The sequence below is a fragment of the Mesoplodon bidens genome, assembly GCF_964165515.1.
Source record: "Mesoplodon bidens genome assembly, chromosome: 5".
In the NCBI taxonomy this organism is placed as follows: Eukaryota; Metazoa; Chordata; class Mammalia; order Artiodactyla; family Ziphiidae; genus Mesoplodon; species Mesoplodon bidens.
The window spans coordinates 84,467,877-84,488,789 of NC_138161.1; the positions used below are offsets into that span (position 1 = coordinate 84,467,877).

The 20,913-nt window shown below is 36.7% G+C and overlaps 1 protein-coding gene across 1 annotated transcript in view; it reads right to left on the minus strand.

Annotated features, from left to right (window-relative positions):
* WDR49 (WD repeat domain 49) overlaps positions 1-20,913 on the minus strand; it is a gene marked incomplete at both ends in the record, with an annotated part of 147,948 nt that overhangs the window by 65,990 nt on the left and 61,045 nt on the right. The window contains 1 exon segment of the mRNA XM_081235345.1: positions 6,553-6,786. Within this exon segment, the coding sequence (XP_081091471.1) occupies positions 6,553-6,786 (234 nt within the window).

A 20,913-nucleotide genomic window follows, 5' to 3' on the forward strand; every position in this document is an offset into this window, starting at 1 on the left:
TGTTTGATGTTTACCCAGAGGGGTTGAAAACTCATGTCCACATGAAAGCCTGCACACAGATGTTTATAGTTGCTTTATTCATAATTGCCAGTACTTGGAAGCAACTAAGATGTCCTTCAGCAGGTGAATGGATAAATAATCTGCAGTACATCCATACAATGGAATATTATTCAGTGTTCTAAAAAAATAAGCTATCAAGACATTAAGATACATAGAGGAAATGTAAATGCATACTACTGAGTAATAGAAGCCAATCTGAAAAGTCTACATACTGTATTCCAGTTATATGACAGTCTGAAAAAACTAAACTATGTAGACAGTAAAAATATCAGTGGTTGCCAGAGGTTAGGGGAGGTGGGATAAATAGGTGGAGCACAGAGGATTTTTATGATGCTATAATGATGGACATGTCATTATACAATTGTCTAAACTCTTAAAATGTATAATACCAAGAGTGACCCCTTATATAAACTGTGATTACACTTGATGGTAAGGATGTGTCAATATAGTTTTATCAAGTGTAACAAACATACCATTCTACTGGGGAATGTGGATAAAGGAAGAGGTTATGCATGTGAGGGACAGGAGTACACCGAATATTTCTGTACCTTCTTCTTAATTTTGCTATGAACCTAAAAATGCTCTTTAAAAAAATTTTTTTAAATAGTCTTAAAAAAATAGCTGAGACTGTGTTAATGAGAGAGGCTGAGGAAAGGGTCATCTTTTACCCTGCTGATGGATTTAATGCACCTTTTATGCAGAAAATTTGACAACATCTGTCAAGGTTACTGTCATAAATACTCTCTGACCCACTAATGCCAGTTCTAGAAATTTATCTCACAGATATTTCCTCACTAGTGCCAAAATTTGTGCATTCAAGGTAAAAAATTACTACATTGTTTGTAATACAAAAATACTGGAATCCATCTAAATGCCCATAAGAACTGAATAATAAAGTTTGGCACACCATTTAGTAGAATAGCATGCAGCTGACAAAAAGAAAGAGGATACTCTGGATAAGGAGATAAATAAAATAATCTTTCGGCTGTATTGTTGGGTGGAAAATCAATGTACAAAGCAGTGTTTCTGTGCAAAGAGCAATTAAAATAATAAATATTCTTAAATATTAAGAATTATTATATACATCTATTTAAAAGTGAGTATACATATTTATATATGTATATGTATATGTATATGACTACAACAGCCCTTAAAGGGTGCTCATGGATCTCATGAACTGGTTGCCTCCAGAGAAGGAAACTGGTAGGTAAAAACAGGGATAAAAGGAAATTTTCACTGTATACCCTTTGTCCATTTGAGTTTTATAACACTGAAATGTATTATTCCTTCCAAGTAATCACATTTAAATAAGTGTGTGTGTGTGTATGTGTGTGTGTGTGTGTGTGTTGGTTTAACCTTAAGGCTAGGGTGTTTCCCACAACTCCATCAAGTGACCAGAGCTCATAGCCTCAGTACTGACATGTAACCAAGGACAGCCTTAAGCTGACCAGTGAAGAAAAGCCACGTTAACTGAAGGGTGGTCACTTGGAGCCCAGCAGCAAGCAGGCAAAGAGAAAGTTTTCACTAGTGTTCATCCAGTTCTGTTCAATTAGAAGCTCATTGATTTTGCCTTAAATACAAGCACTAAAGAGGTGCTTATAAGGTGGGGATAAATTTCCCTCAAGCTTGTCCCCTTCCCTCTGCTCAGATATTACATCTCCCACAGGAACTACCAATTGAATTGGTTAGATTCTCAAATATCTCAATTCCCCCAAAATCATATGCAGAAACGAGGACAGGAGATGCACTGTCACTAAAAAATTATACCCCAGTCCTTTTTTTTTTTCTTTCTTTTTTACCCCAGTCCTATTTTTAATGAATGATTGGCATCATGTTTCCTGTGAGAATGTGAGCATTGGTCCTCAAGAAAAAACACTACTCTGGGTAAAGTAGAGGTCTAATCTTCAAATTTTAAAAGCCAACATCCTATGCTGAATTACAGGAGCCCTGTCAGGAATCTCAGGAGTCGTGCTGGAGGCCGCCAGGCAGCCACTGTCTGACAGGTCTCTTTACGTACGTATGTGATTAATGTTTTTACTCTTAGAGATCAGGTAAAATGCATTTATTGTAACCTAGAAATTCATTCTCAAGATTTTACCTTACAGAGATAAAGTCATGAGTGTGAATATATTTATGCATAAAGAAATGCATAATAGCAAAATGTTCATCAAGGCAAATGGATCAGTAAATTATGATACATACATACAATAAGACACTGTGCTGCCTTTTAAAAATGATGAAGTAGATCTACATTTAGGTACAAAGAAATAATTCCAATATGTTTCAGAATAAGAAAGTAGGTTACAGAACCATATTCAGGTGAAATAGTCTATGCACAGAGAGATATTTAGAAGATATTCAGATATTTTGATGATGTTTCAGCAACATTTAATTCTTTATCTGAACTTACTGCGTTGTTTTAATTTCTTATAATAAGCAACTAATGTTTTACAAAAAATAAATTATTTCAATGAGAAAAATAGTAAATATCATTGTCTGTCAAGATTTGATGATACTGATATATTTAGCCTGACGATAAATATGTCTAGATGCAAAAAACACTGAAACATTACCTATTTTACAAAAACACATAAACCCACATCATTAGGATGAGAGCCATGGTGATAAGTCAGAAATTTTATCTATTCCAGTTTATATGTTACCTACAAATACATTTTTAAAGTTCCCCAGCATTCGTGGGTTTTTAAGAAAAGTTTTATTTAAGAATTCTATGCAAAGACAGTTCATTAGAACTACCTCCAGGATACTGAGTGACTTTGATTCTTTCAAAATTGTGCATTCCAGGGACTCCCTCAACCTGTCCCAACTTGTTCTGCCACTAGCTGTGAGGGCAAGCTTTGCTGGGTGAAATAAAGCATAAGGTTCCTTTTCAAAGGCCCTGTGTGGTTTAACATCACTTTCTTAGATTAGGATTCGAGGGTACCAAAAGGCAGGAAGATAAAGAAAAGTCACAGAAATATGCCATGTCACTTTCATGTAGAAATAATGGTAGGTTCCCACTGATGACCAAATAGAATGAAATAATAGTAAAGTGTCAGCAACATGTTGAAATGACAATGGAAGGGAAGGTTTTCATTAGATTCAGATAAAAGGAAAGTCTTTCAAAAAGACACCAAACCAAATAACCAAAGAGCAAGCACCAGTGGACTGAAAAAGCATGGGTTCGTTTTGAACTTAGAATTAGAAATAGCAGTAAAAGGAATCGAACATCCGTTGGTGCTCAGAAGAGTGTTGGGAGTTGTAGGAAAACACAGAAGGGGAAGACAAGGATCTTTCCCTTCCATCAAACATGTGAGGGGAGAAAGTGAGAATTTAGCTAAGTGTTTAACTGGAAAACAACTAGAAATGCAACCGACGCGCAGAGAGGGGAGAGAGGTATGGCAGGAAATGTCCCTGGAGACCTCGGATGTCGAGAGGACCAGAGATGAGCCCCGGAACTGAATGTTTACCAGCAGGAACTTCAATGGCAGAGAAGAGAAGGGCAGAAAAAAACTCTTCCTCACCTCAAGGGACCAGAGACAAAGCCCAATGCAGGGGCCCCTCCGCCTTTCTAACTCTTCCCAACATCTGCTTTCATATGACACGTGGGTAAAATAAAGAGTAAGAAATATCAAGATGTTAATAAGAAAAAGAGGTGTCCTAAAGCATCACCCTTCAACCTGAGAAGTATGGGGGAGCGGGGGAGACTTGCCAGGGCTGGCCGCCCGGGAGGAAGGAGGACGGCTTCCAAGAGGCAGGACACAGTAAGGCAATGCTGCAGAGATACCTGTTGTTACCATTATTATGTCTATGCTCACAGCACCCCCACCCTGCCACACACACACTTTTGAAAGTCAATAAACTGAAGCTTAGACACGATAAATAGTCTGCCCAACATCTGAACTCACATTTCTCTAACTCAGCAGTTCTCAAAACTTTTGATCTCGGAATCCCTTTATACTACTAAAAATTATTGAAGAATCTAAATAGCTTCTATTTATGTGGGCAACAGAGACAGAGACAGAGGTAGAGATAAAGACAGAGACAGACAGAGAAACATATATATTTACCAAAGTAGAAATTTAAACTGAGAAATTGCTAAAACACAGGAATACAAAAGCACATGTTCCTGTAGCCATCAGAGCAACGATGTCTTCACTCATCATATAGCCTCTAGAAAACTCTATTGTACACTCATGAAACAAGAGAGGAAAAAGTAAACAGCCAGTTAACATTATAATGAAAAGAGCTGTGATCTTGAAGATCCTCTGAAAGGATCTGACTTCCCCAGGGATCTGAGATCACGCTGTGAGAACTGCTGTTCTAACCTCAAGTCTATATTTTTCCAAGACTAGACCTTGGTACATTGAGTGAATGACCTTCACAATCTGGCTCTAAGCTCCCTTCACTGCCTCAAGTCCCACAGTTTTTGCTAAGTATCCCCAAACCAGCCATACCAGAATAAACCCTCTCCCTGAAAAAAAAATGTAGAGTCTGTGCTCAAGCTTCTTTGCAGGTGGCCATGTTGTACCTTCTGTCTGGAACTACTTCCTTCTCTCCTCTTAGGGGTTCTCATTCTAGATTTCAGGGCTCTGCTGAATGTCACCTACCCCAGCCCCAGCCAGATTTGATCACTTTCCAAGGAGAGCACTTTGCTTTTACCCCTGTTCATTTTACTCCACTCCATTGCTTCCTTGTGAGTTGGTCATGTGTCTGCTTCCTCTTCTTTCACCCCACCATCCTGTAATGAGCACCTACCCAGCAATGAGCTCTTGGAAGACTCCCAGAACCTGAGTTTCCCTGAACTACAGGGGCGAAGAAACTATGTGGCACGTGAATCTTTGATCCCTCATTCCTGGCACCTGAAACTTATTCAAAACTGTTTTATTTGCTTTGTCTAATTATTCTGAAATGATAAATTATCACTGGCTGATGGGACTGTGGGTGATATTATTTTCTTTGCACTTAACTGCCACATATTTTTACAATTATAAATGTTATACAACGTTAAAGTGTTTCTCTATAACTTAGCTGCTAATAGTCAGGAAACACTTATGTATGACACACAGCTCTGTGTGCTTTATATACATATTAATGCATTTAATTATTTATACTTTTAACAGCAGAAATAAGTAGAGGCATGAATATCCAACTCATTTGTACAGAGATTCTTTCTACATAATATTCCATATGTGCATAGTCTATTGTTGCCTATAACTTGCATATCCTTGTGTTATCTTGGCTTTATCTTCATGTTCCAAATGGAAGATTCCAGACCTTCTTTGTGTCCCATTTCCTGAATTCCTCATGGAAGATTGCTCATTTTATGGTTAGGCAATAGCAGATCGTAGCATCAACACACAAACCTAGCACTTTAACTTTGCAGATCTCAATTAGCAGAATGTTCTCCTGGAAACAAATACATCTCTCAGTGGCCACCAGGGAGTCGCATTAACTGGTTGCCTTCATAAAGTTCAGTAAAACATTTACGAGGGAATGTTTTCCCCGAAGATGGAATTCAAAATGGATCATTTTGTAAAGGATTTTTATCTCCTAGAATAACTGGAAAACAGAGTGTATTTGAAGTAGTGACATGACACACTACTCATTACTAACAAAGGGCTCTCCTCCCCTTGCACCCCATCTGAACTACTCATTTCTGTGTAGATACAGAAGCTTCTGCAGCAAGAAAAGAAAGAATGGGCTGCAGTTACTGTTTAATTGGCCACAAGCTGGATACCGGCTGTCTGCTTGGCTCCAGCTGTGCTGTGACTGTCAGGCCTGAGGTGATCAAGGTCGCAGACTAAGCTCCATGAGTGCCCGCTCGCTCTGTGATATCCACAGGCTGGCCCTCCCTTTCCTCTAAGAAGGCCTGTGGTCCTTGCGGCATCTCCACTCCAGAGGAGCCCGCTTCCTCATTGACATGCAGGGAGCGCTCCCATAAGCAAAAGCTGCAAAGCATCATTACCGTGGTCGGGAGACAAACAAAACCCGCACTGCATACCAAGTGGCACCACATTTAACTGAATCATTTTATTATGAATACATTCCGGGCTGCCACTGTGAGCCACTTGCCTAAACTATGACGGCAAAATGGATCTTTGCTAATTACATTTCATGCATATTTCAGATCTTTCCATGGGGATGCAGGAGGATGGTGTTCATAAAAGGGAATTTTACAGCCAGGTTCACTTGCATTTGGCATCACAACCCAAACTAGCGGGTAATAAAGATAAGTTCAATTACATTCCATGTTGTGTTTGTTTTAGCTGGAATGTTTCCTCCTAGTAACTCAGTGCTGCTGTGGTCACTGGTTGAAAATGCAATCACTCTTCAAATCCACCTGAATACATATTATTGCAGAAATGCACACAGTTATTAAATCATTTCTTTTCCACATTTCCTTTTCTATATTTGTCCTTAGATTGAATTAAGGAAATAAGTCTCTGGATGTGGGGACATCTCAGGAGAGTGACAGAAAAACATCATTACCTGCTTCAAGACTGAATTGTAAAGCACACAAGTGACTGCTTTCTTGTGGCTTCTCACCCTCTTACCGGAATCACTTTTCATTGCCAGCAATGCTAGCTGGTTATTAAATGAGATGAAAAGTCGTCCGTGGGCTTCAGCAAAGTGGAAGAGACATCTGATGTCCTGACTTTTGGAGAAAGAACAAGCTATCCTCCGGATGGACAGCTGGTGCTGAATATCCCAGAGTCTCAAAACCTGCATGAAAAGTAACAAAGTCACATGAGTATGTCAAGAATAATTCTAATTTTTTAGCCAGATTTTCTCTAGCTCACCCTCGATCCCAGGCAGGCTCTGCATAGTGCTGTAATTGTTCACACTTCTCTCATAGCACATATTTTTTTGTATTTCCCTTCTCTGTTTCAGCATCTTCTCAATTGTAATCTCTTCTAGGGAAGGGACTGTGTTTTGTCTCAGTCCCCAGAAAAGTGCCTGCATTTAGTAGGTGCTTATGGTAGACAGAGTAATCATCTTCAAAGATGCCCACGTCCTAATCCCTGGAAAATGTGAATATGCTATCTTACATGCCAAAAGAGATTTTGCAGATGTCATAAATTAAGGCCTTTGAGATGGAGAGATTATCCAGGTTGATTTGGGCAAGTCCAATGTAATCACAAGGGAGATCACAGTGATGGGATGTGAGATGGACTCTACCTAATGTTCCTGGCTTCAAGGAAGGAGAAAGGGGGCCATGAACCAGGAGAGCTGGAGAAGGCAAGGAAACGATTCTCCCCCAGAACCTCCAGAAAAGAAGACAGCCCTTGGAGCACCTTGATTTTAGCCCAGTGAGACCCAGGCTGGAATTCTAACCTACAAAACATTAAAGGTGTGTTGTTTCAAACCACTGAGTTTGTGGTTATCTGTCACAGTAGCAATAGAAAACGAAACAACCTCTTTCGATAGATAGATAGATAGATAGATAATATATGTATATATTTTTTGTGAAATAAAAGACTTGTTATTAAATGAAATCAAGTTCAAATAAAACACAACAATTAAGACACAAAAAATGACATGCAGATGGAACAAGGTAAACACTGAAGGAAACAGGAAGAGCAACTTTGCAGATGCAAGTGTTGCCACTGTCAGTCATGGTGCAGAATTAACACAGGGCAGTGAGGGAGAGTCAGAGTGAAGACAGCAAAAATCCTCTCCAACAGGGGCCAGCGGGCCAGCTCTAGGGCCAAACTTTTTGGGTTTTGATTTTGGCTCTATCCCTTACTGCAGGGTGACCTCTAGTAAGTTTCTTTGTCTCTCTGAGTTTTTGATGTGGTACCTACCTAAACTGATGCTATGAAGAGTGAATGAGAGCCCATGTCAAGCACTTAGCGTGATGACCAGTACGTGGTCAGTGTTCAGTAAATGTTTTTTTTTTTTCATTATTAAGTGCATTTTATTCTTTTTATTGTATAAACATTAGAACCTAAGAGCAAAAAAGTTTCTTTCAAATAAACGAGTGCATCTTATCCAGTATGAGAATTATTTTAAATTATCTACAAAAGATGACCTCTGTTTACACGAGTGTTTATTACTCCATAGGGTAGGCTACCCAGTAGTTTTTAACCGATTTTAAATCATATCCTCCTTTGGGGGAAAAAAAATCGTTTGAAAATGATGGTTCATCCCCTCCTCCTAAATGCATATACCCATACATGCACACAATTTTCCACATAATTTCTTTGGATACATAGACACACACATCTCCCATACAGATCCTGATATCCCATGGGATAGGAATTCCTAGAGTAATCATTATGATTAGACGGGTAAATGGCCCCAGTTCTTTCAACATCATAACATCATTTTTAGATCCCCGTCCACCAAGGCAGCCTCTTGATTCTCTCACTTTGTCTTTTTTTTTTTCCATTTTCTCTCCAGGGGAGGATGGTCATCCAGGCCTTGTTTACTTTTTTAAAAATATAAAAAGATATGGCCATGGTGTAAAATGCAATAGCACCGAAGGGATTTTTCTTCAACTCATCCCTCTCGGCCTCAAGTCCCACTCCTCAGAGACAGCCTTCTTTAACTCTTTTTGAGTTACTGTTTTCTCCTTAACAACAAATAATAGCTCTGTGTGTGTGTGTGTGTGTGTGTGAACATAGCATATATTAATCATACATTGAATGACATTCTCCACTGAAAGTAATGCAGTTACTTACACTCATTTTCTCCCTTTCTCTTCCCATTGCCCCAATCTAAACACTGTATTTTTTTAGTTCTATTGTTATTATGCTTTAAAATAATACACTTACACATTAATTTCTGCACTATCAACATAAGACATATCTCTCTGCTCACTAATATGCAAAATGAATACCTTAGGGTCCTCAAGGACCTCTTTAAGCCAAGTGCTCAGAATTGAGCCAATATTTCAGGTGTGTTCTAACCACTGTTACAGCCACTGTGACTTCTTTAAAGCAGCCTATTTTTACGTGAGCTGATTAAGCCACTCCAACATGCATTGCCCTTACCTTGGGGTCCTGACTGAGCAAAACTCTAAATCTTATTCCCATGAACAAATAATCAAGCCAGACATCTACCATCCTACCTTCAAAAATCTGATGTTGTAAGCTAAAACTAGGATTTTTCTAGTTTCAAAGTGTAAAGATATAATTTTGAATCTTAGTTCTATTATATTGATAATTCCTCCCTGATTTGTCCACACATCCCATGGAATACAGTAGATGGTCAATAGATATTTTCTTAATTTGCTGAAGGTTGTGGTTCATTTAACAACTATGTTTTTATCCCACTCACTGTTCAAAATATTAGCTAGGATAAGTCCAAAAATATAACACTTCCATAAAAAAGCTTGCCTCGCTTCTACATGGTTATTTACCTAATTGCAGATCTCATCTAATTCACAATGAAATTTTATGAGACTTTTTCAAACATCTTGCAGAAATGAGTATGTTTGATATATAGGGTAACCTCTCCATTTACTAACACTTATAACAAACTTAAACTGACCTAGTCAAATTTTACCAGATGAGCAGCATTACCAATCCCTCTAATCCCAAGAATATATATTTATAAAGTAAATTGGGTTTTCTTGGCAAGAATTTTTTATTAAACAACTTATTCTAGTTCTTAAACCTTACTATTTTTATTTAAAACATCTGGCCACTCTCCAGAAAATGTTTATCCTCAAAAATATAAACTCTACAAGAACTAAGACTTGCAAATATATTTCAAAGTGTTCTAAATATAAATAGGATTGATAAGCTATTATTTTGAATGTTAAAACCACATAGATTAGATGCATCTAAGATTAGATGCATCTAGATCATTCTCAAACACTCATATAACTTACAATAGTCATATCATCATTGTTCAAAATCCTGTCTTGTTTGGTATGGACTCCCTCCTAAAAAACTGAAATTAACTTCATTTCAGAAAAATAATCTGGGGCATGGCTGAGTATAGATTAACAATAACTCAACAGTATTAATGGACTATAATTTCCCCAGAATCATTTTCTGCATGTTGTTCAAATCATTTATGTTGACTTTAATATTTCATTGACATTTAGTCACATAAATTAAATGAAAAATTAAAAATAGATGAGTGATAACCTCTACTCTATGACAGGTGAGCTCTTCCTATTAGCAATTAAAATTAGAGGTGCATTTTTTAAGCAAAATATGCATATTCATTCATTTTTCTTAAAATTAATTTTTACTTTTCTTCTTTCCCCTCTTCCCTTGAAGAACCCTTGACTCTCATAATTAGTGATCCTACTAAGTCCCCTTCCATCTTTAATTCTCTAATTTTTCTTTCTGCTGAGAATCAAAGCCAACAACATTTATATACTGTCATCAATGTATAAAACAGTGTTTCAGCATTCTCCCAGAAATCATGTCATGGTAGGTGACCTCCCATATGGTTTTCAATTTTTTCTACACTTCACATTCTATACCAGTGGTTCTTAATCTTGACATTAAAAGCACCTATGGTGTTTAGAAATTGCTTACGTTTGAGACTTTTCTCAAACCTATTAAATCAGACTCTCTGAGGATGAGGCTCAGGCATTAGTTTTTTGGTTTTGTTTCTTTTAAATTTCCCAAGTATTTTCATTGTATTGTACTTTAACTTCTCAATTTGGTTTTAAGATCAATGCTAATCTCCTTGAACAAGATATCTTTCTCTCAGCTTAATCAGTAATATCATGTGGCTTGGCTTTAAACCAGATAACTGTACTCCCTTAATCAGTCTATATCTTTTTAATCAAGAAAAATATCTCACATTAATTCTATTTTATTAATCAAGTCCTTTTGCAAAATATCACTTAAATATCTAGTTAATATTTGAGAATCCTTGATTTTCCTTTTTTTATATTCAAATTGACTTCTGGAATAGAATTAGGTCACATTTCAGAAAGGAGTATATTTAATATCATTTTCCATTCCGATATCCTAGAGAAGTTTTCTTTATTCTTAGTGGGAAAAAATAAAGAAATTGGTAAACACCCAGGCTTAAAAATTATAATTGAGTAACTGATTATTTTTTAATTTATATTTTCCATATATTTTTATCTAAACTGTACTTTCCATTTTCATCATGATACCTGAGAACTTGTGATGCTTGTCCAAACTCAGACTTACTAAGCCTAGTCCTTGAAATGCTTTATATAGGAGCTCTTTACTTCATCTCCATTTTAATAGTATTAGGAGGAGCAAGCATCCAAGCTTGTGATTTTATATCAAGGCAAAATTTAGCTTTTCACATAATGATGAGGACTTATTTTTCTACTTAATCTTTATCTTGTTTCAACTGTTACCCAGTTAATAATGCAGGATTATAAAAGCAAATCCTGTACTATTCATATACACTAGCACTAGAAACCAGTAGATTGGGACTCCAGACTCCAGACATCTCGATCCTAGTTTTAATATTACTCAGGTCTGTCAGCTTAGGTATATTACATTACTTCTCCATTTCCTCACCTTTAAACAGAAGGGGACACCGCCAGCTCTAAAATTCTGTCAGTTTTGTCTAGAATGTACTGAAACTGCTCAATCCATTACCTATAGATCCCAAAATAACAACAACTGAAGCAATTTCAAGAAGGTGTATTGTGACAATTGGGCTAAAGAAATGTAGTCTAATTTTACAAGAAATTTCTTCCTGCCCCCTGCCAGAGATGGACAGAATCATTTCACATAGGCATAATAAAACTATATTAAATAAATAATAAATAAATAAACAAAACTTTTCTTTTATCCTATAAATATTAGAATTATAAATGGGTAACTTCATGGATGGGTGGGTACAAAAATATATGTATGGATGGATACAGAATCTGTTTTCAGTGCACTTCTTAAAACCAAATCAGCATTATTTACATATTGGCAACATGTCCAAATTTAATTCAAAGTAGTTAGGGGGAAAAAAGATTCATAGTTTCCTAATAATGATATAAAAGTGAGGGAAAAGTAGAAGACAGACTTAGAGAACTGCATCAAAATGAGATTTGTTTGGCTGCATCAAAGAGAACTGCATCAAAATGAGATTTGTTTGGCTGCATCAAATATTTGCTACTAACTCCTACCATCCTGTAGGGCATAGATATAAAATGACAATAAGAAAAAGAGAGAGAGAGAGTATATATCACTAAGGGGATTTTGAAGACAGCAGTGCAGCAGCTCAGCTCTCTGGGATAATCCACAAAAATGGATAGCCTTCTTGCAGATAATAGGATAACAGAAACTGAGGGCATTGGTTTTCTTGAATATACCTTTATGTATTAACAAGTCTATTTATTTAGAATTTAAGCCTATGGATAATCCACAAAGGCATAATCAGTGAATGCTTAAAGGCAATTTTGTTTGACATGATATATGCTAGCACGTGTATTCTACTGAATAGCTCAGCTAATGTTTTTATCTTGAAGTAACATAACAGATCTTCCTTTAAGAAATATTTTTGCCATTTTTTTCCTCAGGATTGAGGTCCACCTTAAAATATTAGTGGGAGGTTAAAATCTTCTCTTGTGCTATTCATTGTTAAATTGTTACCATAGCCATTATCATCTTTTTTTCATTCTTTTCAACAAAAATGAAAGAAGACATACAGCTCTAGGACACAGATTTCTATTGTGTGTCTGTGTATTCTATCATTGACTTTGAAAAAGTCAAAATGTTTCTTAATGCTATGAATTGTTCTGCAAAAATCTCATTAATTTCCCAGTTGAAGTTCAGCAATAAATTTAACTAATATCAACATTTTATTTAATTGGCTTTCTTTTTTCAGAACAAAAGTCCTTTGGTGAATTTTAAAATTTCAGTTCAATTGATTTTTTGCTATTATCATTGCTCACATAACACTGAAAAACATAACAGAATTTTTCAGTTTTTAAACAAAGTTTTCTAACTTTGCCTTTCAAAGATCACTGTTCCTCTTTTACTTCACAAAGTAAACCTAAACACTTTAAATTTTCTTCTTTCTTTTTTAATTCAATATTTATACTAACAACTGCTTTGAAGAAAGTAAGTGAAAACCAGCTAGAACAAGGGAATCTTGGTTCAATTATCATTCCAGACTAGGTTTTTGTGGGGGGCCTCCCTGCTTCAAAACAAAACAACTCTGAATAAAACATAATTTCTGCTGCCTTGCTGGAACTTCAGGGATTGGAGACAATCTCCACAGGTCCAAAAGAAGAAGGAGGAAAAAAAGAAGCAAACTTCACAAGGAGACAGTGAACAGTAGGCATAAATGAGTAGACTATAACCAGGAGAGAGGGCAGACAGCAAAAGCAAGAAGAACTACAATCCTGCAGCCTGTGGAACAAAAACCACATTCACATAAAGATAGACAAAATGAAAAGGCAGAGGACTATGTACCAGATGAAGGAAAAAGATAAAACCTCATAAAAACAACCAAATGAAGTGAACATAGGGAACCTTCCAAAAAAGAATTCAGAATAATGATAGTAAAGATAATCCAAGACCTCAGAAAAAGAATGGATGCAAAGATAGAGAAGATGCAAGAAATGTTTAACAAAGACCTAGAAAAATTAAAGAACAAACACCTAGAAGAATTAAAAAACAAACAAAGAGAGATGAACAATACAATAATTGAAATGAAAAATACACTAGAAGGAATCAAAAGCAGAATAACTGAGGCAGAAGAATGGATAAGTAACGCGGAAGACAGAATACAGAAAAAGAATGAAAAGAAAAGAAGAGAGCTTAAAAGACCTCTGGGACAACATTAAATGCACAAACATTAGCATTATAGGGGTCCCAGAAGGAGAAGAGAGAGAAAAGGACCTGCAAAAATATCTGAAGAGTTTATAGCCAAAATCTTCCCTAACATAGGAAATGAAATAGCCACCCAACTCCAGGAAGCACAGAGAGTCCCAGGCAGGATAAACCCAAGGAGAAACACACTGAGACACATAGTAATCAAATTGACAAAAATTAAAGGCAAAGAAAAATTATTAAAAGCAACAAGGGAAAAACAACAAATAACATAAAAGGGAGCTCCCATAAGTTTAACAGCTGATTTCTCAGCAGAAACTCTACAAGCCAGAAGGGAGTGGCACGATATATTTAAAGTGATGAAAAGGAAGAACCTACAACCAAGGTTACTCTAGCTGGCAAGGATCTCATTCACATTCAACGGAGAAATCAAAAGCTTTACAGACAAGCAAAAGCTAAGAGAATTCAGCACCACCAGACCAGCTCTACAACAAATGATAAAGGATCTTCTCTAAGTGGGAAACACAGGAGAAGAAAAGGACCTACAAAAAGAAACCTAGGGCTTCCCTGGTGGCACAGTGGTTGAGAGTCTGCCTGCCGATGCAGGAGACATGGGTTCGTGCCCTGTTCGGGGAAGATTCCACATGCTGCAGAGCAGCTAGGCCCGTGAGCCATGTCCACTGAGCCTGTGCGTCTGGAGCCTGTGCTCCACAACGGGAGAGGCCACGACAGTGAGAGGCCCGTGTACCACAAACACACAAAAAAAAGAAATCTAAAACAATTAAGAAAATGGTAATAGGAACATACATATCGGTAATTACCTTAAATGTGAATGGATTAAATGCTCCAACCAAAAGACACAGGCTCGCTGAATGGATACAAAAAGAAGACGTATATATATACTGTCTACAAGAGACCCACTTCAGACCGAGGGACACATACAGACTGAAAGTTAGGGGACAGAAAAAGATATTCCATACAAATGGAAATCAAAAGAAAGCTTAAGTAGCAATACTCATATCAGATAAAATAGACTTTAAAATAAAGAATGTTATAAGAGATAGGGAAGGAGACTACATAATGACCAGGGGATCAATCCAAGAAGATATAACAATTATAAATATATATGCATCCAACATAGGAGCACCTCAATACATAAGGCAAATACTAAGAGCTATAAAAGAGGAAATCGACAGTAACACAATAATAGTGGGGGAATTTAACACCTCACTTACACCAATGGACAGATCATTCAGACAAAAAATTAAGGAAACACAAGCTTTAAATGACACAATAGACCAGATAGATTTAATTGATATTTATAGGACATTCCATCTGAAAACAGCAGGTTACACTTTCTTCTCAAGTGCACACAGAACATTCTCCAGGATAGATCACATCTTGGGTCACAAATCCAGCCTCAGTAAATATAAGAAATTTAAATCACATCAAGCATCTGTTCTGACCACAATGCTATGAGAGTAGAAATCAATTACAGTGAAAAAACCCATAAAAAGCACAAATACATGGAGGCTAAACAATACGTTACTAAATAACCAAGAGATCACTGATGAAATCAAAGAGGAAATCAGAAAATACCTAGAGACAAATGACAGTGAAAACACGATGATCCAAAACCTATGGGATGCAGCAAAAGCAGTTCTAAGAGGGAACTTTATAGCAATACAAGCCTACCTGAAGAAACAAGAAAAATTTCACATAAACAATCTAACCATACACCTAAAGGAACTAGAGAAAGAAGAACAAACAAAACCCAAAGTTAGTAGAAAGAAAGAATCATAAAGATCAGAGCAGAAATAAATGAAATAGAAACAAAGAAAACAATAGCAAAGATCAATAAAACTAAAAGCTGGTTCTTTGAAAGATAAACAAATTGATAAGCCTTTAGCCAGACTCGTCGAGAAAAAGAGGGAGAGGACTCAAATCAATAACATTGGAAACGAAAAAGAAGAAGTTACAATGGACACCGCAGAAATACAAAGCAACCTAAGAGACTACTACAAGCAGCTCTATGCCAATAAAATGGACAACCTGGAAGAAATGGACAAATTCTTAGAAAGGTATAACCTTCCAAGACTGAACCAGGAAGAAATAGAAAATATGAACAGACCAATCACAAGTAATGAAATTGAAACTGTGATTAAAAATCTTCCAGGACCAGATGGCTTCACAGGTGAATTCTATCAAACATTCAGAGAAGAGCTAACACCCATCCTTCTCAAACTCTTCCAAAAAACTGCAGAGGAAGGAACACTCCCCAACTCATTCTATGAGGCCACCATCACCCTGATACCAAAACCAGAAAAAGGTACTACAAAAAAAAGAAAATTACACACCAATATCACTGATGAATACAGATGCAAAAATCCTCAACCAAATACTAGCAAACAGAATCCAACAACACTTTAAAAGGATCATACACCATGATCAAGTGGGATTTATCCTTGGGATGCAAGGATTCTTCAATATACGCAAATCAATCAATGTGATACACTGTATTAACAAATTGAAGAATAAAAACCATATGATCATCTCACTAGATGCAGAAAAAGCTTTTGACAAAATTAGACACCCATTTAGGATAAAAACTCCCAGAAAGTGGACATAGAGGGAACCTACCTCAACATAATAAAGGGCATATACAACAAACCCATAGCAAACATCATTCTCAATGGTGAAAATCTGAAAGCATTTCCTCTAAGATCAGGAACAAGACAAGGATGTCCACTCTCGCCACTATTATCCAACATAGTTTTGGAAGTCCTAGCCATGACAATCAGAGGAGAAAAAGAAATAAAAGGAATACAAATTGGAAAAGAAGTAAAACTGTCACTGTTTGCAGATGACATGATGTTATACATATATATATATTTTTTAATATTATTTTTTTATTAGTTTCTGCTTTATAACAAAGTGAATCAGTCATACATATACATCTGTTCCCACATCCCTTCCCTCATGCATCTCCCTCCCTCCCACCCTCCCCATCCCACCCCTCCAGGCGGTCACAAAGAACCGAGCTGATCTCCCTGTGCTCTGCGGCTGCTTCCCACTATCTATCTACCTTATGTTTGGTAGTGTATATATGTCCATGCCTCTCTTTCGCTTTGTCACAGCTTACCCTTCCCCCTCCCCACATCCACAAGTCCATTCTCAAGTAGGTCTGTGTCTTTATTCCCGTTTTACCCCTAGGTTCTTCATGACATTTTTTTTTAATTCCGTATATATGTGTTAGCATACGGTATTTGTCTTTCTCTTTCTGACTTACTTCACTCTGTATGACAGACTCTAGGTCTATCCACCTCATTACAAATAGCTCAGTTTCGTTTCTTTTTACGGCTGAGTAATATTCCATTGTATATATGTGCAACATCTTCTTTATCCATTCATCCGATGATGGACACTTAGGTTGTTTCCAGCTCTGGGCTATTGTGAATAGAGCTGCAATGAACATTTTGGTACATGTCTCTTTTTGAATTATGGTTTTCTCAGGGTATATGCCTAGTAGTGGGATTGCTGGGTCATATGGTAGTTCTATTTTTAGTTTTTTAAGGAACCTCCATACTGTTCTCCATAGTGTCTGTACCGATTCACATTCCCAACAGCAGTGCAAGAGGGTTCCCTTTTCTCCACACCCTCTCCAGCATTTATTGTTTCTAGATTTCTTGATGATGGCCATTCTGACTGGTGTGAGATGATATCTCATTGTAGTTTTGATTTGCATTTCTCTAATGATTAATGATGTTGAGCATTCTTTCATGTGTTTGTTGGCAGTCTGTATATCTTCTTTGGAGAAATGCCTATTTAAGTCTTCTGCCCATTTTTGGATTGGGTTGTTTGTTTTTTTGCTATTGAGCTGCATGAGCTGTTTATAAATTTTGGAGATTAATCCTTTGTCAGTTGCTTCATTTACAAATATTTTCTCCCATTCTGAGGGTTGTCTTTTGGTCTTGTTTATGGTTTCCTTTGCTGTGCAAAAGCTTTGAAGTTTCATTAGGTCCCATTTATTTATCTTTGTTTTTATTTCCATTTCTCTAGGAGGTGGGTCCAAAAGGATCTTGCTGTGATTTATGTCATAGAGTGTTCTGCCTATGTTTTCCTCTAAGAGTTTGATAGTGTCTGGCCTTACATTTAAGTCTTGAATCCATTTTGAGCTTATTTTTGTGTATGGTGTTAGGGAATGATCTAATCTCAAACTTTTACATGTCCCTGTCCAGTTTTCCCAGCACCACTTATTGAAGAGGCTGTCCTTTATCCACTGTACATTCCTGCCTCCTTTATCAAAGATAAGTTGGCCATATGTGCGTGGGTTTATCTCTGGGCTTTCTATCCTGATCCACTGATCTATCTTTCTGTTTTTATGCCAGTACGACACTGTCTTGATGACTGTAGCTTTGTAGTATAGTCTGAAGTCAGGGAGCCTGATTCCTCCAGCTCCGTTTTTCGTTCTCAAGATTGCTTTGGGTATTCGGGGTCTTTTGTTTTTCCAAACAAATTTTGAAATTTTTTGTTCTAGTTCTGTGAAAAATGCCAGTGGTAGTTTGATAGGGATTGCATTGAATCTGTAGATTGCTTTGGGTAGTAGAGTCATTTTCACAATATTGATTCTTCCAATCCAGGAGCATGGTCTATCTCTCCATCTATTTGTATCATCTTTAATTTCTTTCATCAGTGTCTTATAATTTTCTGCATACAGGTCTTTTGTCTCCTTAGGTAGGTTTATTCCTAGATATTTTATTCTTTTTGTTGCAATTGTAAATGGGAGTGTTTTCTTGATTTCATTTTCAGATTTTTCATCATTAGTATATAGGAATGCCAGAGATTTTTGTGCATTAATTTTGTATCCTGCTACTTTACCAAATTCATTGATTAGCTCTAGTAGTTTTTCGGTAGCATCTTTAGAATTCTCTATGTATAGTATCATGTCATCTGCAAACAGTGACAGCTTTACTTCTTCTTTTCCAATTTGGATTCCTTTTATTTCCTTTTCTTCTCTGATTGCTGTGGCTAAAACTTCCAAAACTAGGTTGAATAAGAGTGGTGAGAGTGGGCAGCCTTGTCTTGTTCCTGATCTTAGTGGAAATGGTTTCAGTTTTTCACCATTGAGGACAATGTTGGCTGTGGGTTTGTCATATATGGCCTTTATTATGTTGAGGAAAGTTCCCTCTATGCCTACTTTCTGCAGGGTTTTTATCATAAATGGGTGTTGAATTTTGTCGAAAGCTTTCTCTGCATCTATTGAGATGATCATATGGTTTTTCTCCTTCAACTTGTTAATATGGTGTATCACGTTGATTGATTTGCGTATATTGAAGAATCCTTGCATTCCTGGAATAAACCCCACTTGATCATGGTGTATGACCCTTTTAATGTGCTGTTGGATTCTGTTTGCTAGTATTTTGTTGAAGATTTTTGCATCTATGTTCATCAGTGATATTGGCCTGTAGTTTTCTTTCTTTGTGACATCCTTCCTGGTTTTGGTATCAAGGTGATGGTGGCCTCGTAGAATGAGTTTAGGAGTGTTCCTTCCTCTGATATTGTTTGGAAGAGTTTGAGAAGGATGGGTGTTAGCTCTTCTCTAAATATTTGATAGAATTCGCCTGTGAAGCCATCTGGTCCTGGGCTTTTGTTTGAAGGAAGATTTTTAATCACAGTTTCAATTTCAGTGCTTGTGATTGGTCTATTCATATTTTCTGTTTCTTCCTGAGTCAGTCTTGGCAGGTTGTGCATTTCTAAGAATTTGTCCATCTCTTCCAGGTTGTCCATTTTATGGGCATAGAGTTGCTTATAGTAATCTCTCATGATCTTTTGTATTTCTGCAGTGTCAGTTGTTACTTCTCCTTTTTCATCTCTAATTCTATTGATTTGAGTCTTCTCCCTTCTTTTCTTGATGAGTCTGGCTAATGGTTTATCAATTTTGTTTATCTTCTCAAAGAACCAGCTTTTAGTTTTATTGATCTTTGCTATCGTTTCCTTCATTTCTTTTTCATTTATTTCTGATCTGATTTTTATGATTTCTTTCCTCCTGCTAACTTTGGGATGTTTTTGTTCTTCTTTCTCTAATTGCTTTAGGTGCAAGGTTAGGTTGTTTATTCGAGATGTTTCCTGTTTCTTAAGGTGGGATTGTATTGCTATAAACTTCCCTCTTAGAACTGCTTTTGCTGCATCCCATAGGTTTTGGGTCGTCGTGTCTCCATTGTCATTTGTTTCTACGTATTTTTTTATTTCCTCTTTGATTTCTTCAGTTATCACTTCGTTATTAAGTAGTGTATTGTTTAGCCTCCATGTGTTTGTATTTTTTACAGCTCTTTTCCTGTAATTGATATCTAGTCTCATAGCATTGTGGTCAGAAAAGATACTTGATACAATTTCAATTTTCTTAAATTTACCAAGGCTTGATTTGTGACCCAAGATATGATCTATCCTGGAGAATGTTCCATGAGCACTTGAGAAAAATGTGTATTCTGTTGTTTTTGGATGGAATGTCCTATAAATATCAATTAAGTCCATCTTGTTTAATGTATCATTTACAGCTTGTGTTTCTTTATTTATTTTCATTTTGGAAGATCTGTCCATTGGTGAAAGTGGGGTGTTAAAGTCCCCTACTATGATTGTGTTACTGTCGATTTCTCCTTTTATGGCTGTTAGTATTTGCCTTATGTATTGAGGTGCTCCTATGTTGGGTGCATAAATATTTACAATTGTTATATCTTCTTCTGGGATCGATCCCTTGATCATTATGTAGTGTCCTTCTTTGTCTCTTCTAATAGTCTTTATTTTAAAGTCTATTTTGTCTGATATGAGAATTGCTACTCCAGCTTTCTTTTGGTTTCCATTTGCATGGAATATCTTTTTCCATCCCCTTACTTTCAGTCTCTATGTGTCTCTAGGTCTGAAGTGGGTCTCTTGTAGATAGCATATATATGGGTCTTGTTTTTGTATCCATTCAGCCAATCTGTGTCTTTTGGTGGGAGCATTTAGTCCATTTACATTTAAGGTAATTATCGATATGTATGTTCCTATTCCCATTTTCTTAATAGTTTTGGGTTCGTTATTGTAGGTCTTTTCCTTCGTTGTGTTTCTTGCCTAGAGAAGTTCCTTT